A 25125-nucleotide genomic window follows, 5' to 3' on the forward strand; every position below is an offset into this window, starting at 1 on the left:
ACAATCGTAAGCTCTTGTATCACATTTGGACGACGATAATTGCGTTTACGTTTCATCTCACACATCAGGTACCTTGATCAACACTAAAAAAACCAGGCCAATCTTCAAGATAAAACAACCGCATAAACATCAAGCAGTATCAAAAGACAATCTAATGGTCATAGCAATTCTATTCCTTTGAAACAACTAACTTGTACTTGTAATTATGAACAATTACCTTGTACTCGTAATTATGATTGAACAGAGAGCAAGTTCAACTTCTTTGACAGATGATCGACGGTTTTCTTTTCTTCCAATTGACACACTTCCACATCTTTTCTGTGTGTGTGTGTGTGTGTGTTTATATATATGGAGTTTACAATTAAAGAAAAAAGCACTTACAAGTCAGTCAAAATAACAAGTAGTATTTAGATGACATAAGAAAGTAATAATATTTCTACATCTATATCAGAAACTAGCAGGTATTTACAGGGCTGCAATGCAAAGGTTTGCTAACAAGCCACACAAATAAATTATCTACAAGTGACAAAGACTTTCGAATAGAAGAACACTGATATATCTTATGCCAACCAACACATCCAGAGAAGGTCATCGCTCAAAAATCCAACCACTTACTATAGTACTCGCAAGTCATCGGAGAAATGATGCCTCCGGGCATACAATGGGCTATCTGTGGGCACACCCCGCAAGGTATCGAAGCCATCGCCCCAACTCTCAATTTCTTCGTGGCATCAGGTGACCTCCTACACTTATAACACATCCTACCAGTCGGGATGGAAGCAAACTCCCCCAGTCCATTGCTCCTCATTTCGATCACGTCATTGTCCAAAACCAATGCCCTGACGATGTCCCCAATATCCTGACTAGAGTAGTCTACCTTCAGGACCCTAGACCTCCGAACGGCGTCCGTGACTGTGTCCACTGTCGCAATCTTTAGATTCCGGATGTGCTTCAGGCACTGGTCCTTGAGGAAGTTGATGAACTCGGTATCGAGGCTCCCCTCATTGTACCACTTCCCACCAGTGATCTCTGAGGAGGGCTCAAACTCGGAGGCAAGGAAGTGCTTTCGCCCCTTGGACTGGACAGTGGCAACCTCCTTGATCAGGCCTTTGCTGCGGAGGGACTTGAGAGACTTGTCAACGACGTTGCCGGGGAGGCTAGTCTCCCGCTTTATGTCCCTCGACCAGATGCCCAAGTCTTGCTTGCTCAGGATTAGATTGTAGAGGATCTTCTCTTGTTCGGTCATGGACAGAGCAGGAACTTTCGAGTCTGGTCGCTTCCTTTTGCTCATAGCTGTCACTGAAGAGAGAGAGAGAGAGAGAGAGAGAGAGAGAGAGAGAGAGAGAGAGAGAGAGAGAGAGAGAGAGAACACGTATAAGTTCAATACATTATCGAAATTGTTAAGTCTTAACCAGACAAGAAAATAGCTTCCTCCCATCGCAACGCGTATGTCAGTGACCGTGAAAAGAGTTGCTTATAGCTTCGATCAAAAAATGGAACAGCAAAGGGGGAAAAAGACAGAGGACATTAATCTCAAGCTCAAAAGCGCCATTGGCCATTAGCCACAAAAGCACGGCTACTTGAATAAGAGCACTGAAAATTGAAGCAAAGGCGATGAGATAGAGGAGACCAAATAGAACGAAAAATAACGGAGAAATTAAAAATCACAGATGTCAATGCATTGGCCACTGCCCGGAGGTGGGAAAAAGTGCAACGTTAGACCGAAACCCTGTGATAGAAAAGCTAATTAGAGAAAGTGCAGACATGAGTTACTGTTCAACAAAGATCCTGGCAAGAAAACCCTTCATCAATCCATTACAAAGTGATGAAATCTACGACCTAAACTGACCATGTGACATTGTTTTCAATCATCGATTCAGTAAACGAAACAAACCGCCAAAACATAGCCGAAAGAACACATCGACAAAGCGTGGCATAAGGAATTCAGAATTAGCTCAAACTACATCCAGCTTTCGACATAATTCTCAAGCCTCAAAGCCTTGCTTATCAATGTCCTTGCTCAAAACTTAATCCGAGCAGCAGCAAATCATCAGTCCTCAGCAGAGAGGTTCAACTGCCAATGACTAGCCACAGCAGAGATGAAGGCAATGGCGAAGATCAATGACTAGGGTTTTCGTCGGGCGTTTCGGGTGTCTGGGAATTCTACACGGCCCTAGTAAGGTATATTATCACCGAGTATTCAAGCAACATGGGATTATGGATCGGCACGGGGACGGTGAACAAGTCCCCCGCCCCCCCCCAGCGGCGGAGATTACTCCGCCGCCGCCCCGGGCTGGGCGGCGGGGCCCTTGCGCGGGGCGACGGCGGCCGCCCCATCGGAGGCAAGATTTCGGGAACAATTCTTCGATCAATTCTTTTTCTAGAATTATCCCTGTTCTGACACAATTCGCCAAGTTTCACAGCACAAAGGCAAGGGCACCTGAGGTCAAACGACGACGGCAGGGGTCTGCGCGAGGTCCGGGAGTGGCGTGGCGTCGCTGCGAGGTGGCGGCGGCGGCGGCGCGCGCTGCGGAGCAAGTCTGGTAGAGAGCGATGGTCTGGTTTTGAAGAGGCTGGAGTGGAGGCTGGTCTGAGTAAAAGGGTTAATACTACAAAAAATAACACGATAAATTTACTTTAAATTAATTTTTTCACCATAAAAAACTTCGAACCGATATACCTATAACAAATTTACCCTCCATTAATTTATCTTAAATTTTACCGTTAAATTACTAAATTGGATGACATGTGATAGTTGACGAGTGTACTGGTTTACGGTTATACCTTCTGCTTGTCACTGATTAATCAATTTACGATTTTTTGTGATATTAATCCAATATAACGGGGGTAAATTTGTCGCAAGTGTACTGATTTGATTTTTTATGGTCAAAAATTGATTTGTGGTAAATTTGTCACCAGTTTCAAATTTTGTGGTCAAAAATTAGTTTGAGATAAATTTATCATAGGCGTACCAGTTGGGTATTTTTCACGGTATTAACCCTTAACAACAATGTTATTTCATATTTAAGTTGCCTAGTGAAGACAGATGATTAATTAATTACCAATTAACTGTACAATTTTCTCTGCTAAAATTGCTTGATTTGCTCCTCCAAATTAATATTTTCAAATGATAGACAGATATATATACAAACAAGGCTCATAAAATAGATTTATTAAGGTTATAGTTATATTAAGATTTTTTTGAAGTAATTATCCACACCATCTTATATTTTTTTTTATATTGTTATCCTAATTGATTTTTCGAATTAACTCTATGTGAACGAGACTCGTGAAGTGTCTCCATTAATTTGACAGTGTTAACTAAACGTACCATAATGACGGGATAAATGTAGGTTTTTGCAGATATTAAATTACAAAAGAACATTGTAGCGATCGTTACTCGTTAGTAGTCAACTTGACTCAATGATCTTTGCTCGTCGAGTCTAGTTTAATAGCTACTCTTACCATTCACTTTTGAAAAACATAAGCTGATTACAGAAAGAGGTGGTCATTAAGTAATGGGAAAATTTCAAAAAAGGACCCAAAGTGGGGTCATTTTCCCAAAAGATGGTCCAAAGTGGACGTAGTGCCAAATAAGGGCCTGAAGTGCCTAATCAGTCTCAAATTGGGACCCGAAGTTCCCAATCAGTCTCAAGTTGGGGCCTGGCTTTGCCGGCCGGTCAAATGCTCACCGGCCGGCGAGCAAGTTACTGTTCCGGCGAGGGCAGTTTTGTCCAAATAAAATCTGAATCAAAGGAAAAGGCAATTTTATAAAAACAAAACTTGCGTTTTTCTTTTTCCAACCCCAACCCACTTCTGATAAAAAGAAAATCCTCAATCCACTCTAATGAACGAAAGGGATGACCTGAAAGACTGAGGCGGTGGGTGACCGGCGGTGCGTGACCGGTCGGCGGCGTGCGATCGGCGGCGGGGGCAGCGACGTGTGACCGGGCGATCGTGTCTTTCCTTCACCCATCTTCTACAGCTACAAGAATTGATCCTCCGTTCGTGCTCGCATTCGAAGGGTTGACGGTGAAGTTCCCCGCCTCCACGACATTCTCTGCGATTTTGCACTTACCAAATTTGCTCTGGGTTCCTCTTTCGGCTCATGAATGTTTCAATTCGGACAAAATCCGTAAGTGTCGAACGTGCGTACGAAGATTCCTGATCTCGTCTCCATCCCGGAGATGCTATTTTGCGGCGTGCTCCTAAGTTCGCTGGACATGTCGAAATGGTAAAGTGCGCGCATATTCATTGTTAATCTCTGCCGTCCAAGAACAACGATTCAGTCTGCAATGCGGACTGGCTTTTGTTTTGGAGCGATCTGCTGAATCGGTGTGTTAGGTCGGAGGTGGAAGATGTGTTCTGTCGCTTTACTGATGTTGTGGGAACAGATGAAATTGGAGAATTGAAGCAAATTTACCTGTATCTGAATAAATGTCGTTGTTTTCTCTCTTTGAAGTTGGAAGAAGGCTCTCTGGCACAAACAATCTCTTGAACATGGATTACCTCTTTGGGGTGGCATGAAAATAGGGATTAGAGGATGCACCTCAGCGGAGAACCTCTCCTACGATTCACACAAAGCGTTCGTGTCTTTCGTTGGGTGAATCCGTCGAGGTTAGTTTTCCAAATTGGAGCTCTGATTTGAAATCCTAATTTTTCTAATCTTCAAATTTCTTTTGTTTCTCAGTTCCTAAATTGGTTCAACTTGTCTTTCCTCCGTCCAAAAGAAGGCGATTGCAATATTTGAAGTAACATGTTGACAAGGCGTGGGCATGTCGTGGAATACTACAGTAACAGTAGCGACGACAGTGAGTTGATTATTTATAGTGCATTTTCTGATTGTAAAGGAATAAGCCGTGGTCCCTTCACGTCCTCCGTGGTCCATACTTTTCAATTTTTTTACTGTTTTCATGAACCCACTATCTCATGTTTTATCGTTTATTGCATGAACCCCATTCTTAAATTGTGGAAGTAGACTACAATTTCTCTATGCTAGATTTCACGCAAAGCCCATTCTTAAATTTTGCGAGAAAAGGTGGGTCGCAATTGAAGGAATACTGTTTATCACTCGCTAAAGAAAATTTTGTGAGAGTTTGTTTTGTCCCTTCCTAAATTTGTTTCCATGGATGTCAGTTTCCTAAATTGGTCCATTTTTTTATTAAACCACGATTTAATTTGTCTTGATAATATGTGTGGCTTCTCATAAATTATGTGAAAAGATGTATTGGGTTTGCTTCATGCGGAGTAGACATGCTCTATTTGGAATGCTAGCTGCGAGTATTCCACTCGGAGCAATTTGTAATCGTGGTCTAATTTATGGACCAGTCTTAAATAAAATTTTCAATTTATGGACCGGTTTCATTATCGGATTTAAAGTTTTCCATCAAAGTCGTTTCCAAATGTTGCAAATGATAACAATTTTCTTCCTTACACTGCTTTATATAAGGCTTTTTTTTCCCTACTTATACGTTACGGACGGGTTCTTTTGAATATGTTGTGATTGCAAATTGTGTTTCCTTTGTGTATAGATTTAACTTGGTGTGATTCTGTTTAATTTATATACGGATTTGGAAACGTATTGATTGTTTTTGCTTCCATTTTGCACCAGGCGAGGGGTGTGAAGAAGTGAACTATACCATGTCTGATAGTAGGTGTGTTGATGGCATTGAAGAAGATGGATTTGACATTATTGATCTTGATGAATTATACAGAAGAAATGTACGATGTATTGGGGGTGAAGGTTCAATGGGGAGGGGTATGGAGGTTGGAGAGACTAGTTTGCATGTAGATACATTATCTGATAATGTAGATTTCCTGAATATGAGTAGTCAAGTTGAGTATACACATCCTGAGTACAATGCTGAGGTTGATATGGAGAATCTTGTCTTCAAGTTGGGGATGTACTTTAACAATGCTAAAGAGTTTAGAGAAGCAGTTAGGAATCATGCCATAAAAAATGGGAGACGGGTGAGGTTCACTAAGAATACACCTAAGAAGTTAAGAGTAGTGTGTTCCGACGGTTGTGATTGGCTCATATATGCTTCCAAAGTGCAGAGGGAGCATACTTTACAAGTTAAAACCTTTAACCCCGTGCATACATGTAATAGAGCACTATATGTTCCTCAAGTAAGCTCTAAATGGTTGGCAAACAAGTATTGTGATAGGTTGAGGAATAATCCAACATGGCCGGGTGCTTCACTGAAGAAAGCAATGGAGTCAGAGAATGTTTTGAAGCTGTCCAAGACAATGGTCTACAAAGCTACGGCTATAGCAATGAGTATGATTACAGGGAATGAAGATGAGCAATTTCGGATGATTAGAAGTTATTGCCAAGCACTTCTTGATTCCAACCCAGGATCCACCTGTGTAATCAAGAGTGAGCAATGTCAGGACCAATTCAAGTTTAGAGGAGTCTACATATGTCTGGATGCATTGAGGAGGGGTTTTCTAGAAGGATGTAGGCACTTTGTAGGGTTTGATGGTTGCCACTTGTCATCTGGCTACAAGGGCATACTTCTAGCGGCTGTTGGCATAGATGGAAATGATCAGATGTATCCATTTGCATGGGCAGTCGTTGGACAAGAAACATACAAGACATGGCACTGGTTTATTAGTATGATTGCCGAAGATTTGGGAATTACAGACCCTGCAAATTCAAAGTACTGGACCTTTTTGTGTGACAAGCAAAAGGGATTGGTGCAAGCACTAGCAAATGTAATGCCTGAAGCAGAAAATAGATTTTGCTTGAGGCATCTTTACGAGAACTTCAGGCTGCATCACAAAGGACTAGAACTTAAAATTTTGGTTTGGAAGGCTGCCATGGCCACTAGGGTATGTGATTTTGACTTGGCAATGGAAGAGCTTAAGGCAGTTGATGGAAAAGCTTATGATTGGTTGTCCCAGAGACCACCGGTGCAATGGATCAAGTCCCACTTCAGGACAGGATCAAAATGCGACGCTTCCTTGAATAACTGGTGTGAAAGTTTCAACAAGAGCATCATTGACGCCAGAGACAAGCCTATAATCACATTGCTTGAAGCTATAAGAATGCAACTCATGGAGAGGATTCATAAGCAAAGGGATGGATTGGCTAAGTACTCTAGTGTGATTTGTCCTAAGATCCAAGAGATATTGGATCTTCAAAAAAAGTATTCAGCATCATGGATTCCTGCATGGAATGGGGAGGATGAGTTTGAATTGAGTGGGCCATATGGAGACAAAAGAGTTGTTAACATCAGACACAAAACTTGTAGCTGTAGAAGATGGGACATTAGTGGAATCCCTTGTTGTCATGCTGTGGCAGCTCTTGTATACCTGAGGGAACAACCTGAAAAATGGGTTCACACGTGTTTCAGTATGGAAAAATTTAGGCAAACTTATAGCCATGTTGTGCATGCTGTAGATTCCAAGGATACATGGCCTGCTAGAGAGCATTTACTCCCACCAGATGTGCCCAAGCAAGTTGGTAGAAAGAAGAAACAAAGAACAAAGTCGGTGAATGAAGTTGCTGATAGCAATTTAAAGACAAGGAAGAAGAAAGTTGTGCGAGAGCCTGTGGGAATAAAGTTGAAGAGACAGAACACCACAATCACTTGTGGAAAATGTGGTGGGTTAGGCCATAACAGGTATCATTGCAAGAATCAATTAATAGCATCAACAACGACAATAGCAGCAACATCATCAGCCCTAACAACTTCTACATCCGCCTCATGCTCACAATATGTGGTAGAAAGCACTCCCTCAGCCCCAACATCACAAAGTGAGACAGTTGAACTGCTTGCGTCATTTTTTAACAACATTTCAAGCTCAACATCATCTATCGGAAGAGAGAAGATGCAAGTATTCATCTATGCTTGACTTTGTCATAAAAGTGTTCTTACTTGTGCTCGACTTTGTTTTGACTAATTATTTATTTTTTATTCAACTGTAGGTAAAAAGGAGGATGTGAAGACGAGCAATTTTTTGAGATATGCAAGACCAACAACACAAATTCTTTTTTCTTTTACTAGTAGTTGACATGGATGGGTCTGAATGAGTCCATTTTGGAAGCATCTCAATGTATAGGTCTACTGTGTTTAGAAAATTGGGATGTTTCTCTTTTTTGGCATGATAAAGGATATGAAGGTTCAAAGCGAATAGTTGAAGCTGTGAAAGGTAAATGTGCATTTACAATTGGGGTTGCTGGTTTTTGTAGGGGAGGTGAGTAGCTTTGTTATGAATGATTCTTTGTTATGCATTTGAATTATATTGCCAATACTATATTAAAGTAGTTGCAATACTGTCTGTATTGCAGGAACTTTTCAAAGCCAATACTATCTTAAAGTAGTTGCAGGAACTTATCTGTGCATATGGCTTGCATAACGGAGAAAAAGTATGTCCTGATGGCTTGGAAAGTTGGAACAGCACTTTGTATGACTATACATATATGATTATCTGGTGAAATAAACATTTACACAGCCCACAAGACACTAAAGATATGATGCTTATTTACAGGTTTTTTGCAGGATCATTCTTGCAGGTGGTAACTTTAGTGCAAGTGATTTGCTACATGAAGGTCAGTTTTCCTGTTGCGTAACGATATTTTTTTCGCGTAACTTACTTCTATACCATTTGAAATTTTACAGCACCAGGATTGTGTTTCTCACTTTCGTCTTTCTGGAGCAAGGGAACGGACTTGAAGGTTTACCACTGAGTCACTCAGTGGAGGAGGAATGCTCACTCAGTGGAGGAGGAATGCTTGCTAGATGTACGCGTATACACGTACTTTTGCTATTGTATAAGACATATTGACTTCGACATCAATGAAAGGAAGATTACTCATGAAGTTGAACCTTTAAAGTCTCCTTTTTTCTTCTGGTCTCTTTCTTCATGAGTCATTGGCCAACTGTTTTATTATAAGGTATATTCAGTCGATCCAGTTTGGAAATTTCCACATTACTTGTAAGCAACTGGGTCTTGCCTCCTTATTAAAGCAGTTGGTTACTTATATCTCATAGTTTAGTAATGTGTGTCGCATTGGCATGATCCTGCAATGAGTGGTTATAATCTCTTACATGAAGGCACATTTTTGTGTGGAATGAAGGCACATTTTTCGAATATCCACCACAACTTGCTCGCTCCTCCATGATTCTTTCAATGTCATGCAATCCACCACTACTCTTCACCATATTTTCTTTTGCTTGCTATGAATGTGAAAAACAGAACTTTCATGTCCCTTTACTTTGATCCTCTTTCAGGAGTGTTCCTTAGTGGATAGCAAGTTCCAATGTTGAACTTAGGATTAGTGCAAGACGCTGACTTTTCTTTGCCAACTCATTGCTCCGCTAACATGACAGACCTTGGTGTACAATTTTTTGAATCTAGTGATATAAATCTTCTGAATGTGCGGTTGCAAGTAAATGGACTACAAGACAAGCAAAACTGAATTTGCACCCACATCAAAAAATCAAAAGTTCCAAAAGCTTTCGAGTAAGAATGCTAAATGAAGAGGCCTTGAGGGTCACAATGCACTGTAAATATAGTTCTTGACTAAAATAGTGAGCTATGCGTGATTTCATCCTCTTTTCACATGGAAGCAGAACGCCAAAAAACTCAGTGTAAGTTCATCTTAAATCCTACTCAAGCATTACCCTGTCTAGCCAGCTTCTTGCTGTCCAAGAAATTAATCCTCGAAAGCAAATGATATTCTTCAAGTCCATATGAATTCAATGCAGAAAACAGTTAAAATTGACATCCTACACTTTATAAAAGAATATTAAAGCAGTACAGTTTACACATGACGCTAATAATATATCATAATCTTACTCTGACAAATTACATCAAGGCTTTAACTATAGATATACCAACAAAAACCAGTCAGCCAAAAACCAGCACATCAGGATGCATCAGTGACAACATCTGGCGGGAATTCCCCATCGATCTTATTGTCTCGCTTTGACATCATTGTACAGAATAATCCAAGGACATCTGCGGCCGAAATTGTTGAATCCAATCGACAATTACAAGGAACAAATGGCCAACACCCAAAAGGCAGTAACATTGCAAATAGTCAAACTGATGTTTAATTACTTCATCACTCCACCGGATGGCGCCATTCTAGCTCACTATATCGACCTCCATAGCTCCAGAAACTGCAGGTTCTGAAAACTGCGCGGAAGCAGACTTGGGGTCCGCTGCTGCAAACAGACTCATAATATGAGCAGCAGCCGAGTCAACTTCCATCACCGAAGCCCTTGGAGGAGACGCCGGTTGCACCTCGACATCAGGGTAAGCCTGCTTAAATCTTGCTTGCAGCCCTTCTTCTACTAATCGTGCGCCGCTCAACTGATTACCAAGTGACAACCACCTGAAAATGACACGAACCATCAAAAGAGACCTCAAGGCAACGATAATACCAGGATGAGATTCTTTTGGTAAAAATTAATCAATATACATGACAAGAGGGCCTTCACCTTGGAAGAGTGACAATCCTAAGGTTATGGGCAAAACACATGCATTACCCACTTATTAATCATTATGAAATTGTTTGTTCATCAGATATATACAGTGGTCCAAAATGCCTAGACTCTTCTACCGTCCATTGTCCATAAGAGGAATATGCAAGTTTCACTTTTCTTCGGCAGCTTATTCTTATTTTCAAAAATAAAGGACAGTAAATTGAATAACAATACCCTGCATGAGTGTTGTGCATGCGAGCAAACAACTCTAATTTTCTTGTCCTCGGACTAATCCTCTCCAGCATTCGAAACATCTGCAAAAACAGTGCTTTCGTTAGCATAAATTACAACGGACAATCTACGTTCTATAATATTTGAAAAACTCGAGAGATGTGGCTTCTGCGGTGCACAAGTTAGGTTGCACCAGCATCTTCAGGTATATATAAAGACATTCACCATTTTAAGATCATAAAAGTGCTCCAAACCCGAAGACAAAAAAAACAGATTTCACGCAGTTTGGATCGAGTTACAAGAATTAGTGTGTGTTATTCACTAACCTCGCCTCGCCTGGGGGTTTGGTACCTTCTAGTTATTACTTAGAAGCTGTTTGCTTGTTTAAGACTTCCATTGTGGAATTACTACCGGCAAAAAGGGAAGTAAAAATATCAAAGTGTGAATGTGCTGCACTCCCACATAAGAAACACTTAGAAGCCAAATGACACCATCAGCTCCTTAAAAAACTGACAAAATTACAAAAGTCCACTGCACACAGCCTAGCCACAGAGAATGAATCCAGCAACCAGAGTATTTGCAATACAATTACTTAACAAACAACCGCCACACACAATCTGTTGAGTACCTTTTCACACGATATAAAGGACTCAGATTGGCGTCTGCAATCTTCTTTAGCGAGTGATAAACAGTATTCCTTCAATTGCGACCCACCTTTTCTCGCAAAATTTAAGAATGGGCTTTGCGTGAAATCTAGCATAGAGAAATTGTAGTCTACTTCCACAATTTAAGAATGGGGTTCATGCAATAAACGATAAAACATGAGATAGTGGGTTCATGAAAACAGTAAAAAAATTGAAAAGTATGGACCACGGAGGACGTGAAGAGACCACGGCTTATTCCTTTACAATCAGAAAATGCACTATAAATAATCAACTCACCGTCGTCGCTCACATTACGTAGTATTCCACGACATGCCCACGCCTTGTCAACATGTTACTTCAAATATTGCAATCGCCTTCTTTTGGACGGAGGAAAGACAAGTTGAACCAATTTAGGAACTGAGAAACAAACGAAATTTGAAGATTAGAAAAATTAGGATTTCAAATCAGAGCTCCAATTTGGAAAACTAACCTCGACGGATTCACCCAACGAAAGACACGAACGCTTTGTGTGAATCGTAGGAGAGGTTCTCCGCTGAGGTGCATCCTCTAATCCCTATTTTCATGCCACCCCAAAGAGGTAATCCATGTTCAAGAGATTGTTTGTGCCAGAGAGCCTTCTTCCAACTTCAAAGAGAGAAAACAACGACATTTATTCAGATACAGGTAGATTTGCTTCAATTCTCCAATTTCATCTGTTCCCACAACATCAGTAAAGCGACAGAACACATCTTCCACCTCCGACCTAACACACCGATTCAGCAGATCGCTCCAAAACAAAAGCCAGTCCGCATTGCAGACTGAATCGTTGTTCTTGGACGCCAGAGATTAACAATGAATATGCGCGCACTTTACCATTTCGACATGTCCAGCGAACTTAGGAACACGCCGCAAAATAGCATCTCCGGGATGGAGACGAGATCAGGAATCTTCGTACGCACGTTCGACGCTTACGGATTTTGTCCGAATCGAAACATTCATGAGCCGAAAGAGGAACCCAGAGCAAATTTGGTAAGCGCAAAATCGCAGAGAATGTCGCGGAGGCGGGGAACTTCACCGTCAACCCTTCGAATGCGAGCACGAACGGAGGATCAATTCTTGTAGCTGTAGAAGATGGGTGAAGGAAAGACACGATCGCCCGGTCACACGTCGCTGCCCCCGCCGCCGATCGCACGCCGCCGACCGGTCACGCACCGCCGGTCACCCACCGCCTCAGTCTTTCAGGTCATCCCTTTCGTTCATCAGAGTGGATTGAGGGTTTTCTTTTTATCAGAAGTGGGTTGGGGTTGGAAAAAGAAAAACGCAAGTTTTGCTTTTATAAAATTGCCTTTTCCTTTGATTCAGATTTTATTTGGACAAAACTGCCCTCGCCGGAACAGTAACTTGCTCGCCGGCCGGTGAGCATTTGACCGGCTGGCGAAGCCAGGCCCCAACTTGAGACTGATTGGGAACTTCGGGCCCCAATTTGAGACTGATTGGGCACTTCAGGTCCTTATTTGGCACTACGTCCACTTTGGACCCTCTTTTAGGAAAATGACCCCACTTTGGGTCCTTTTTTGAAATTTTCCCTTAAGTAATTGCACATTTTTTCGCTAAGATAAATTAATTGTTCATATTCTTTTACTCAAGTTGTTTCATTTCTTCTTTCAAATTATTTACTCAAATTATAGTTAGATATATGCAAGCAGGGCGTAAGAAGTATTTCTACTAATTCGACAATGTGTAACATGATAAAATCAGGGAAAGGCGTGGGCTTTTTAAAATATTAGAATTACAAAAGAACATTGTAACTATCGTTAGAGTAAGTTGTACGTTTAGCTATTAAAAATAGACATGATGAGCAAAATCATCAGTCAACTAGGATTGTTTGAATAATTATTCACATTATTTCTTTTCTTCCTAATTATTTTTTTTTCAAATCATTGATAGATATAGGCAAACAAGACTTGGAAGATAATCGTTTTATTTCCTAATATTTCAGCAGACTCACCGAAAGCCTTCGAGATTTGGTGGGAATCCATTTCTAAACAAGACCGAAGGCGCGTTTGTTTCGGGAAAAATGAATAATGTGGAAAACATTTTCCAAAAAATGATCACCTGAATCACTTACAAAAATGAATGAACGAAAAATATTTTCATTATCAACGAAAATATTTAGACATAAATTGTGATCAATAATAACAACATTTCTTATTAGCTAATTATTTCAAACAACACAAACGGTTATTTTTAAGGAAATATTTTTCAATTCATTCATTTTTTCGCAAAAGAAACGGAACCTGAATGTCTTTCATTGTTCGGCAGGAGTTTAACCACGGAATCCTCCATCGTCATCGGCAACCCCCAGAGACTTGAAGGAGATCAAAAGAAGAGAACTTTCTCGAGGGAGGATCTTGATCGCCATTTCAAGCAGATGTTTTTAAGCATTTAGATGGAGCCGACTGGAGTTTAGAGCCTGCATTTCTATCCTCCATCCCCGCAACAGACGACAATCGGGAAGATCCTTCTACGCCAAAACCAGAGAGGTCGTGGATGACACCTGTGTCGAGATCCAGCAAGAGATTCATATTGCCATTGAAGAGATTTGCTATCGCGGAATGATAGCTAAGGACTAACTTCATGGCAACAGATAACTAGATGGAGTCAACCAAGCCCTACAGAGCAAGTGCGGGAAAATTACCAAAAAAGTCCTAAACTTTTTGAAATTGTACCAATTCAGTCCTAAACTTTTTTTTTTGGCCATTTCAGTCCTAAACCTTTTACAATTGTGCCAATTCAGTCCATCCGGCCACTTTTGGCTGGCTGGCGCTGACATGGACGCCGGGCGGCTGACGTGGCATTATTTTAATATATATATATATATATATATATATTTTTTTTTTTTCCTTCTTTCCCCTGGCCGGGAGGCTCGCCGGCGAGGCCGAGCTCGCCAGCCATGGACGACGGCGAGGCCTCGCCCAGATCTAGCGCCGGCCGACATCCACGACAGCGCCGGCCGGCCAAAAGTAGCCGAATGGACTGAATTGGCACAATTGTAAAAGGTTTAAGACTGAAATGGCAAAAAAAAAAGGTTTAGGACTGAATTGGCACAATTGCAAAAGGTTTAGGACTTTTTTGGTAATTTTCCCGAGTAAGTGCTCTCACAAAGAATCCTCTTGCGACTTTTGCAGCAAGAAAAAGAAGCATTACAGGAAGTTCCGGTACCAAACTCCCAGAAGAAGCAGCAGATGGAAAGTCCCTCGAAAGAAGAAACGCCCAGGAAAGCAAAAATCTGATAAGTGAACCATTAGTGCCGGAAGCGACACTTTGCCAAGAACTGCTCGCATGCCCAGTAAAGAGGCATGCGTATGGTTCAGACAATCGAGAAGAAGTCAGGTGTCGAAGATGATCTTCAGTCTATCTTCTTCCTAGAAGACGAGCCAACCTCAAAAACCATACGTGCCATCCAAACCCTGCCCCAGACCAGTGATGATCCTGATGGGGGTATATTTTGCTTCTCTCCAGAAGTCCATATCCCAAAAATCCAAAGTATCCAGTTAGCCCCCCATGTTCCAGTACAAATTTTCCTGTCCAAAATATGACAACCCAATCTCTGGAGCCAGTGATTTTATCCTTGATCCAAATATTCTTCCAGGATCATTCCCGGGAACCATTCACCAAATACTTCATCGATATCGCCTAAGGAGGAAACCCATTAAAATTCAGCATTTCTCCCGGTGCTCCTTCACTACCAAAAACTTCGGTTCTCCATCACCTGATCGAGATATTGTTATTAGTTGGGGTCGCTGAACCAAAGTACCTAAGCTCGTGATATTGTCCAGTGGAATTCGTTATAAAGGACAATTGAAAACAGTCATGTCCGAACATCTTATCTCGTCCAGCTACGCGAGCTCGACCCAAATGCTCAAACTCTAACGGGTGTTTGTGCTTGAGTCCCATACTGAATTCCTCTAGGAATGGCCCAATCCATTGTGGAAAAACTCTGAATTCTTCATTCTTTTTCCTTTCAAGAAGAATGAAGTCATCAATCTCACAAAAGCGAGTCATTCTGGGATGAATCCATAGCATGCACAGGTTGCTCAAAAAGTGCGGTCAATTAGTCCAACAAGGAGTAATCGAACCATCAAGGTCCCCGCGGGCATGTTCAGCTTTCTACGTCAACGAAAAAGCTGAGACTAGAAGAAAGATGAGGCTTGTCAATAATTATCAGCCACTTTCAGTTTCTACAAGTTGGCAAGTTTCTTCTGCCAACTGAAAGGCCTTATTTCCAAGTCTTTCCCGCGCGAAGGTGTACAACAAATTGGATCGGAGGCAGGATTTTGTCAACTTGGAGTCCATCCAGAGGAAAGATTGAAAACAGGCATCTGCATCCCGAACTGACATTTTTAATGGACTGTTCTCCCTTGCGGTCTCAAGACTGCCCGTCGTTATTTCAAAAAGCCATGTGCAAAAATTTTCCAACCCATCACGACCAATGCTTTTTCTACACAGCCGATGTCCTACCATTCGGCCCACACAAAGAATCTTACTGCATAATACCGAAACCAATTTGCAAATCTCGTGCTATAGTATGAAATCATGTTTTCCCAGTTAAAAAAAAGTCTCAAAATGAAGTTGATTTTTCCGGGCATGCACTAGAAAAATGGATCATACCGCCCCGGTGAACACATTGCTAAGGAATTATAACCATTTTCTGATGAGAACCTTTCTTATAAGTAAATGCAGCAACTCCTTGATATTGTCAACAACCTAAGGGGTTTTGCTCCGAAGATTTCTCTAAGCTCATGCATCCATTACAAAAGCTTCCAAAGAACAATTTGCCTCTATGGGCAAAGGAACAAAGTAGGACCATACAACGGAAGCTGCAGCATTTGCCACCATTGCGGATACACCTCTAAGAGCAAACGTTTCTTGCAGACAGATGCTAGTGATAAGAACCGGGTAGCTATTCTCCTCGAAGAAGTTAATGGTAAGAGACAACATATATGGATATAAGAGAAGATTTTCACAAGCAGAACTCCACAATCAAGGAAGTTCTTGGCAAGAAACGCATATGTAGACAAAAGGAATTTCCTTAAACCCTTTCCTATGATGTTACTAGCACAACCATTTCTAAAGTCTCCATAGCAGCCTAACGAGCAGAGCCTCATTTGTAGGTTGAGCTTTGACAAGACCCAGGCTACCTTTCTCTTTGCTCTTTTCGATTTCATCCCAAGCAACGAAGTCCAGTTTACTCTTGATTTCTCTCTGAATTTCCTCGCTAATCAAATTCAGATGGTCTTAAATAAGACAAAAGAAGGAAAAATCGTACGTGATAACAAACAAGAGTCATTTCAATTTTGTTGCAAGGAGATCAACTATGGTGACAATGGCGACCATTTTTGCTGCTTGTTAGGTTGGCCTAAAGGTACGAAAACAAGTATTGGAGAGCTCAATGAATCATTTCCAATATAATATTTCCCTGAGCATGCAATTTTTATAATTCATTGGGCAGACACGTTCTCAGGGAGGTGAATTCTGATGCCACGGCAACCAGTAATGAGCTCCAACTATATTGATCACTTGTCTGATAGTTCTCACTTTTAAACTTGTTGAAACCAATGGAGTGCACGCCAAAAGAAACAAAACAAAAATGACATGGACTGGCAATCACAACCTCTTGATGGGAACACAAGGTAAAAGCTGTCCATCTGTTTTACTTTACTGATGTTCAAGATGTCTCCCTCTCTCTTGATTAAAATTTGTACAAACATATAGCGAGAATGACATGATGAAACAACTCAATTTCGTGTGAGATGAGGCTATGCCCCGGTGGACAGATTATACAAGCCCGGAACCTTGCCCATGGGTTTATTCATTATCTAAAACTCTGTACAACATCTACAAGAAAGACGCCTGCAGACACATCGTCCCTGCTGCTTCAGCGAAAATAGCCATAGAGCTCCAAGAAGCAAATGCAGAAGTTCCAGGGGTTCGATGCATCGGTCGTGGGACCAGTCAAAACAAACCTAAAGTATCTAAAAGGAAGGAGAGCATTTGGGCCAGTTATGGGCCACGATGCAAACTGCCCAGGCTTGCAGATGGTCTGATCGTTATCATGTACTCTCAAGTCTGTCCACAAGTTCCCATCCGCAGAGCCCTGGAATTTGTCATAAAATGATTTTTGTTCTGTTTTACTAATTTCTCATCTTAATGCAACAGGTGGCAATTTGTTTCAACATAAATGGATGGATGGTTCGAGGATGCCAATATCAAGATCAGAAGCAAAAGTAAGGAGCCTTGACTTCAACTACAGCATAAGGCCCAGACAAGATGCAACCAGTATGTCATTCCTGCTATATGCATGCACGATGCCTGATATAATTGGGAGTTATAATCCTTACCTGAAGCTTCCAGAACCTCATGTAAGCCCTTGAGCCATCCTGTCTGAGGGTGTAGTAGTTGCACATTAGCTGCGTCAGGAAAATAATCAAATTTAGGATTAATACCACAAACTGTCAAAGAATTCCCTGATTATTTTCTTAGCTATTAGTATTGGAGGCGTTTTTTGATGATAAATTTTGCTAAAATAAATGGATCAAATGACCATTCACTGATTTCGCTTATCATGGTACTCACACCTTAATTCAAAGGATATTGAGATAATTATGCAACAAGCACTTAGTTATTAACTTCTTCCCCACTTCCTCACTTTCAATTACCACTTCTCTCTCTCTCCCCTTTCTTTCTCTGGCAAATACATCAGTGTGTGCCAATTTTACTATAGTTTAGAAGCACAAAAAACAATCAAGAAAAGGTCTCCGATAGTAGAACTGGTGTCCGTGATTGACATAGACTGCAAGTTCCATTGCTCAGAATTTTGAACAATTACACCAATTAGTAGGTGGCAAAGTTGCTTTATTACCTATTCCATTAGGAACCATAGATTCATTTTCTTTGAGCTCAAATTACACAGTGATGCAACTAATCAATGAAATCTCCATGCGCCCACCCTGTCCTAAAAACACGTTCTCGAACGGGAATCAACTCCAACTTGATTATTCATACAATTAGTTGCTACTACATATTGAGCCTCAAAATGAATCACTCTTTTCTGTCAACCATCAAGCTAGAGTCCTCTTGCTCTAATATCTAAAGCTTATATAAGAACCAGACCCTGGCAACATGCTTAAAGTATAAAATCTATACAAGATAAAAGATACTAGTATAACCTGATGATCTTCGCCAATGTCTACCATCCACCATGAGCAGTTATGACCATCTTCTATCCGAGGCCCAGTAAAAGATGTACCCTACAGAACAAAGCTAATTTTAGATATTTAAATAAACTAATATTATTGAAGTTTCAGACAAACTGACCAATAAGAAAAAAAAGAACCTGAAAAGTTCTTGAGATCAAAACTTTTGGATCCGTATATCTCGAAAAGGGGCTACTAGCGGTAATAGAAATCCTCTGCAATATTTGACACGAACATAAGCAATTTTTAGAAAGTGATCTATCTGGTGGAGAGAAAACTGAGGCATTAGGCAATTCACCTTTGCAATGACAGGATTAACCCACTGATGTTCCCCATATGACGTGCCCGCAAAGTACATAACCCCATTGCTGTCACCATCACATATGTATTGGAGCTCCTTAAAACTCGATCGCCTATGTTGGAATCTGACAAATTAGAAGAATTCTATTTTAGTGGGAAATCTTAATACATGAAAATGTATACATTGACCAACGGATTGACTCGTGGAGAGGGAGAGTATCATAACTCACAAGTGTTCATAGTCCACACATTCGATGGTTAGGTAAATTTTGATATGTCTTTTGTTGTTTTTATTTTATGTAAGGGCTCCTTTAAAAGATTTAAAAAAATTACAAACCATACCAAATAAAAGAAAACTAAAAGAAGCATATATTTAAGGTCTTATAGAAAGCTTAAAAATATTTATTTAAGGTGGGAGACGGTAAAAAATTGCTTATAAAGAAAAAAACATTCTAAATCATGTATAGCACCAATCATTTGCACAACCCATCTAATTAACTAAATTCAACTAAATCAATTTTGTTTCTACTTAAAAATGCAAATAGACATGTGCCTGTCGGCATGTGTGTAATGCTTCGTGCACATGCACCCATTTCAGAGAAAAAAAAAATTGGAGCAATTTTCTTTAGAACAAAAAATCATTAGAAGATTTAGAAGGTTTTACATCATCAAACTAAAAAAAAACCCAGGTTTAAAGAAAAACAAATTAGGAATGCAAAAATCTAGCCGTGCATAGCACGGGTTTTACACTAGTGATATTCTGTTGTTGGACGGCATGTAGTAAATGAGGAACATTTTATTTATACAGAATCAAGCAAGTGCATAGCTTTAACAGAGATAAATATGTGCTTTGTCCATCAAGTGCTCCAACATTGAATGGAGATGACCAGGGTGAAAACCATGCCTACATCACATCTCCGAATTAGATTTAACAAGCATGAAATGGGTTTTGTCCATCAAGTGCTCCGACAATGAATGGAGATGACAAAGGTGAAACCATGCCAACACCACTCTAAGGAACCTTTTGCAAGATATCAACGCAATCCTCAAATGACGGGAAGCACAAACACCAAGTAGTATTGCACCAATCTAGAAGTGAATTCCTTGGTATGTTGGCTTATAGAATTAACAAAGCAATTCTACCCAGAATATGAACATAAGAGACACTTTCCTCCCAAGGACGAAAGCGCTCGCAAGATGCCACAACTTGAGCAAACGGATATAGCTAACCAGAGTTTCTCATCCTAAGACAAGCACCTTACTGACTTCAGTAAATTGGACACATGGTCATTACAAAAACATTAGTTGACATGAAGTTTCCATTTTTTTCCTATCCTTCTCAGCAATAAGCTGAAGCGCCTTCACATTTGAACTCTTCTGATACTTTCTTGCAAAAAGTGATCTAAACCAATGGTACAGCAATTTGATGACTATTACCTTTTGTCAGTCCCTATATTTGTCAACCCCATTTCTGTATGGCTGAGGACCTCCGTGACCTACATCATTAAGAGCATTTAGAAAAAGAGAGAAGGAATTATATGAAAGGAAATTCATTAAGTGGTAGAGACAATGGCACGTCCATTTCATAGCATGAAGGTCATGCTTTCTTCCCCAAAAAAAACACTAACAAATTGAATGAATCACTTACAAGAATGTCAAGAACAGGAATGTGTTTGCTGAGGTTGCTCATCTTCAACTGCAATACAATCATGAAAGCATTGTGTCAAAATGAGGTTCTCACATTGAGAGTGGACAGCGACTAAATCTCCAAGTCTACCTTCTTAAGCAATGCATGTGGTAACAAGGCAAATCGCACAAAGGGCAACAAATCATTAAGTAAGTGAAGCCTGTCAGCAAAAATGACTTCAGGTGTTAAAGGGTTCATAAGCTCGTCCACCGCTTCCCAACCAAGTAAGTTCTTTGCCTTCATGCACCACATTAATATTGCATTGAGAACCCTCTCTTCAGATGTCACAGTCAAGTCTGGATGCTGCAAGATGCATTCCCTTAGTTAGAGACATTCAACTTTATCAGACAAACACAAGCAAAAGAGGATATTTTATGGCCCCAAAGCTTCTCAGAGAAAATTGGCTACTTGTCCAATCTAAATCCACAAGAAGAAGCAATTTGTCACCTATATCCATCATTGATGACCACTAAAACTTTATTATGTCAAGTAAATGTATTACATTGATGACCGCTGCTGAACTATTAACTCTAGTATCATGAGGGCAGTGGGTGACAAAGAAAGTGTTGAAGTTACCTTCCACCAGACTACTCATGAATTACCAAAAAGAACTGACTCGTAACCTTGTTTCTCGGTAGGTAGTTAGGTAGTTAAGCACAGACTATACAATCCACATTGTTATCACATATCTTCCACGCATTTCTCTTCATGTTGATCTCTATCACCTCATGAAGTACTATTTGCCTAAAATGTCTACTTTCTTTGTTTATCAGATGTTAAACAAGCGGAGGAGTTGCACATTGATGGGGACAACCATCCAGAAAGCTGCACTGACCTGAATAATATGGCTAAACGTTGTGTCGTCTAACAAGATAAAGTCCATGCTCGCTGTTGTAAAATAATCGAAGTGTGTTGCGAAATTTCTCTTGCTTGTTTCTTCAATAAGCTTACAAGATGGAATCATTGAAACAGCTTGGAGGATGGGACATATTGAGTCCTGCAACAAAGTTCAATAGTTAGATTAAATAGCTACAGCCCTATTACAGAGCCAAAATTGTCTGCTTCCTCGTCCATTAAACTTGTGCATAATAGTAAAACTCTTGATGTATGACCATCTTCCAATAGGAGAACTCCATCCCTGCAGATAATATGTACATGAGAGGTATTAATATCTTATAATTCAATCAACATAGGGATCTCTTCTTTTCTTTACAGAGCCTGATACCCGCAAGTCACTTCCCCGTTCTTTCAAATTCAAATCAATACGTAGCATGCAATAACTGTGACAAACGAAATAATTAATTTAACAAACAGACCAACAGAACTATACGACTAGATAAAGATTGACAAGCTACCTCAGAGAGGCATTCTAAAAGTAATTTGCAGCACTCCTGATGAAGTAGGGTGACTCCAAACTGATCAGCCAGTAAAAGCAGTTGGAGTAATAAGTTCCCAGAATTTGGACCATCTTCCATATTAATTTCGCCACTATACATGAAGCTGACCATATGACTGAATGCTTCTGATGATACATCCTTCAAGCAAATCTCTGAGGAAATGCTCTCAGCCATTCCATTGGTGAACATCTGTCAACAGCAAATCTCTGTTACATCTTATTGAAGCGCAGGATAAAATTTCGACTCATCCCTAACATTAAACTAGACTCAAAACTAAAGGGTATTTATTAAACAATCAACATTTTCCTTCACTTCAGACAAAGGAGTACGTTAAACATTCTTTTTCATCCATTCATGATACAATGAGTTGCCAGCATTACTATACACATTTCTGCACAGCAGCTCTTTTTCCTATGACAACTTAACCACTCTAACTCACATGAGCTCGCTTTTCTTCATTTCGATATTCGTACCCACCCTCATAGTCGACCGACATGACACATTTCAATGGTGACCAAACTGTAGAAGCATTCAATTAAGCGAACACTGTAGGCAGTTATAAAGAAATCTAAGACAGACATATCAACTTGACAACTGTTGTAGTCAACAGGAGAACTTTTATCTAATAACACATTCTTCTCCCAATAAATGATACAGAATAACTTTCCTTCATATGAAAAGATAAAGCTTGTTCTCATCATAGAACTCAATGGATTTTAGAACTTAAGTAAGACTGACAAAAGAAGAAAGAAATTAAAGAGGAAGAAAGGCATAAGAGTTTTTCTCACCTTTGCAAATGGGATGCTCCACAAACTAAGAATAACTTTATGTGCCTGAGCAGCTAGACCATTACAGTCGATGTAGATTTTAACATCGCTATGTTCACCAGTTATAGGCAACTGTTTGAGCTTCTGTATGTTGACTGGGAGCCCAAAGGGGAAAACCGTAGAATGGGGCCTTGAGCTTGGATACGATAACTCCACGTTCTTACCAGAGTGAAACAAATTTTTATTCAACTTAAAACGACCGATCATTTCCTGACACTGCTTAACCAAGGGCATCACCTCAAATTGTAAGGCTAATGCCATCAGAGAACCAAGCTCAGACTCTGCAGCCTGAATCCATCCGCAAGAATTAATTTTAGTTATCTGGTAAAGCTAAAAATTCCATAAATATGTCTAATTTGAAAGCTCTATTGGCCCTACTAATCATGCAAAAATGAGAAAAAAAAAAGAGAAATAATTCCAAGGATTCACATCCACAAGGCAAAAATATTCCAATATGAAGATGCCCAACTGGACAGGAGTTTTTTAAACTAAAACCGTGCAATCTCAAAAGAGTTCCCTGACACATGATAGTAACCCTAGTGACTAGCGAAGTCCGTCCTGCTTAGGAACACTCTCTGCCTGAAGGGGATGCACCACTACATCCTGTTTCATTAATTATCGACCACAATGATTTTAACATGCCAAGTCAAACTTCTTTACTCGCTGGACATCATGCCAGATCATATTTACCGGAGAACGCGAGACGTAATATTGGAAGTTAATGCGTTTAGGTGGATTTGGTAGCAATTATACCTGCGTATGTCCGGAGTACACATACTGAAGAAGAGAATGTAGGACAGGATATTCAACATCTTGGAGACGAATAACATCACTCGACGAACAAAAATTGAAGTTACCACAGATACCCAAGATGACCCGGTGAGCAGGGACAGGCCTTTTATCCTCTCCAACGATGAAATACACATCAGACAGTTCCCAGCTCTCCAGAAAATTTTCTAGTCCCCAATTCTCATAATCTGAACATTCTTCTCCCATTTCCACATCATCTTTCCCCTCCTCCCCTTTGTGCTCACTCCAATCCATCTGCTTCCAGATTGAAATAGGATTCTGTGTTAACGGCAAGACACTGACATTCCTATATCCAACATGCTTGTCCCAGCTGCTCAGCCCAACATACCGAACACTGCAATTCGGGTTGGTGTCCAACCACTGGAAAACCAGATTCTGAAAAGGGTATCGACCCTGGCCAACGCTGATCAACCCGTCATATATGCTGATCCAGTAGCTCTGAAATGCCGAAGAGCTGCAAAGGGCAACACCCGCCTCATCGACCGCGGTTTTCCCATCCACCTCGATTTTGAAACGGCGGTTCCGGTGACTGCCAAGAATCACGGTATAGTGAGGACAGTTATCTCTCTTGTAATGGTAGTGCTGGCTGCCGACGTTCTCCCGGAACACCACGGTCACATCGTTGCGGGCGAAAGCTTCGAAAGCAACACAACCCCTCCCGGCTTCCCGGAACATCAAATCCTCGCTCCAAGCACACTCGAAGGGCGCGACTCTGAGGAACTTCTTCTCCTTCTCCGCCATCTCTCCTCCCTGAAAGAGCACCTTTTAACTCTTCACAAACTCCACCCTTCCTCGAACAAAACCCGAAAAACAAAACACGTATATAACTCCCGAGCAACTAAGAAAACCCAAGAAACTATGATTTATAACAGGACAATGCTAGCATTAATTGATCATCCATTCATTCACCACAAACTCCCACAAGATATTTCAGTTCACAACATCGCTGTCGGGTGTGGTCCGGAAGCCACTAGATGCCACTCCACTCGACACTAGAAAAAGATCCAAATCCAGGAGCGGAACCGTCAAACGCAACAGGGATGCTTGGTACCAAGTCGTCCTCCTCCACCACCACATCCTCGTCCAACAACCCCATCCGGACCGAAAAAAATCCTCGACAAAGACGACAAAACTCGCAAAACAAAACAAACGGACAAAAAAACACGCGCAATCGAAACCATCACGCGCATCAAATCATCGTCCGCTTGGAAACTCCACCACCATCGCTACAAAAACTCGCGGCACAGGTTTGCCTCACCTGGCTGGCTCCCGCCCGCTCGAATATGACCGCACGTTTCGCCGGTGGCACGGATGCTCCGATCGGGGTCAACTGCGGCGGCGGACGGCGGAGCGGCGGCGATCGGAATCGATCGAGGGAGGAGATGATCGCGGAGGAGAAGAAATGGAAAATCGCATCGGGGGGGGTTTCGAATTGACGCGATTGGTCACAGCAAAATAAACTGAAAAAGGCTTGGCTACACTGCAATTCAGTGAGCCTCGTAGCAATTGCGCCAAAAATTAGGTGATAATTATA

The 25125-nt window shown here is 40.9% G+C and overlaps 3 protein-coding genes across 5 annotated transcripts; all 3 read right to left on the reverse strand.

Moving 5' to 3' along the window:
* Positions 1 to 361: 361 nt before the first annotated feature.
* On the reverse strand, positions 362 to 1291 carry LOC115670104 (uncharacterized). The gene has a single exon (XM_030591307.2). It carries the CDS (start codon positions 1289 to 1291, stop codon positions 596 to 598), a length of 696 nt encoding a protein of 231 aa, XP_030447167.1. The 3' UTR covers positions 362 to 595.
* Positions 1227 to 25090, reverse strand: LOC115670102 (BTB/POZ domain-containing protein At2g30600). 3 transcript variants are annotated; one of them, XM_056321397.1, is made up of 13 exons: positions 24850 to 25090; positions 23535 to 24341; positions 22743 to 23069; positions 21913 to 22143; positions 21393 to 21554; positions 20648 to 20860; positions 20519 to 20566; positions 20308 to 20366; positions 18869 to 18995; positions 18711 to 18785; positions 18544 to 18624; positions 17716 to 17784; positions 16992 to 17471 (listed from the first exon to the last, which is right to left on the reverse strand). In XM_056321397.1, exons 2-13 carry the CDS (start codon positions 24330 to 24332, stop codon positions 17253 to 17255), a joined length of 2409 nt encoding a protein of 802 aa, XP_056177372.1. In that variant the 5' UTR covers positions 24333 to 24341; positions 24850 to 25090; the 3' UTR covers positions 16992 to 17252. The 3 variants fall into 3 exon arrangements, with proteins under 3 accessions (XP_056177373.1, XP_056177372.1, XP_030447163.1); XM_030591303.2 differs by having other exon boundaries at positions 23535 to 24378; XM_056321398.1 differs by lacking the exons at positions 16992 to 17471; positions 24850 to 25090 and adding an exon at positions 1227 to 1299 and having other exon boundaries at positions 23535 to 24825.
* Positions 9872 to 10852, reverse strand: LOC115666790 (putative N6-adenosine-methyltransferase MT-A70-like). The gene is made up of 2 exons (XM_030588448.2): positions 10674 to 10852; positions 9872 to 10348 (listed from the first exon to the last, which is right to left on the reverse strand). Exons 1-2 carry the CDS (start codon positions 10778 to 10780, stop codon positions 10099 to 10101), a joined length of 357 nt encoding a protein of 118 aa, XP_030444308.1. The 5' UTR covers positions 10781 to 10852; the 3' UTR covers positions 9872 to 10098.
* Positions 25091 to 25125: the final 35 nt, after the last annotated feature.

The sequence above is a fragment of the Syzygium oleosum genome, unplaced genomic scaffold (genome assembly GCF_021117445.2).
Source record: "Syzygium oleosum isolate NSW1041296 unplaced genomic scaffold, Sole_v2.1 Sole_v2.22, whole genome shotgun sequence".
Taxonomy (NCBI): Eukaryota; Viridiplantae; Streptophyta; class Magnoliopsida; order Myrtales; family Myrtaceae; genus Syzygium; species Syzygium oleosum.

Coding starts and splice junctions, on each gene's coding strand:
- LOC115670104 (XM_030591307.2), bottom strand. CDS start 1,291: ATGAGCAAAAGGAAGCGACCAGACTCGAAAGTTCCTGCTCTGTCCATG.
- LOC115666790 (XM_030588448.2), bottom strand. CDS start 10,780: ATGCTAACGAAAGCACTGTTTTTGCAGATGTTTCGAATGCTGGAGAGG. Junction 10,349..10,673: donor ATGCACAACACTCATGCAGG/GTATTGTTATTC, acceptor TGTCATTTTCAG/GTGGTTGTCACTTGGTAATC.
- LOC115670102 (XM_056321397.1), bottom strand. CDS start 24,332: ATGGCGGAGAAGGAGAAGAAGTTCCTCAGAGTCGCGCCCTTCGAGTGT. Junction 21,555..21,912: donor TTTTAGAATGCCTCTCTGAG/GTAGCTTGTCAA, acceptor ACTTTGTTGCAG/GACTCAATATGTCCCATCCT. Junction 18,625..18,710: donor TGATCTCAAGAACTTTTCAG/GTTCTTTTTTTT, acceptor TTTGTTCTGTAG/GGTACATCTTTTACTGGGCC.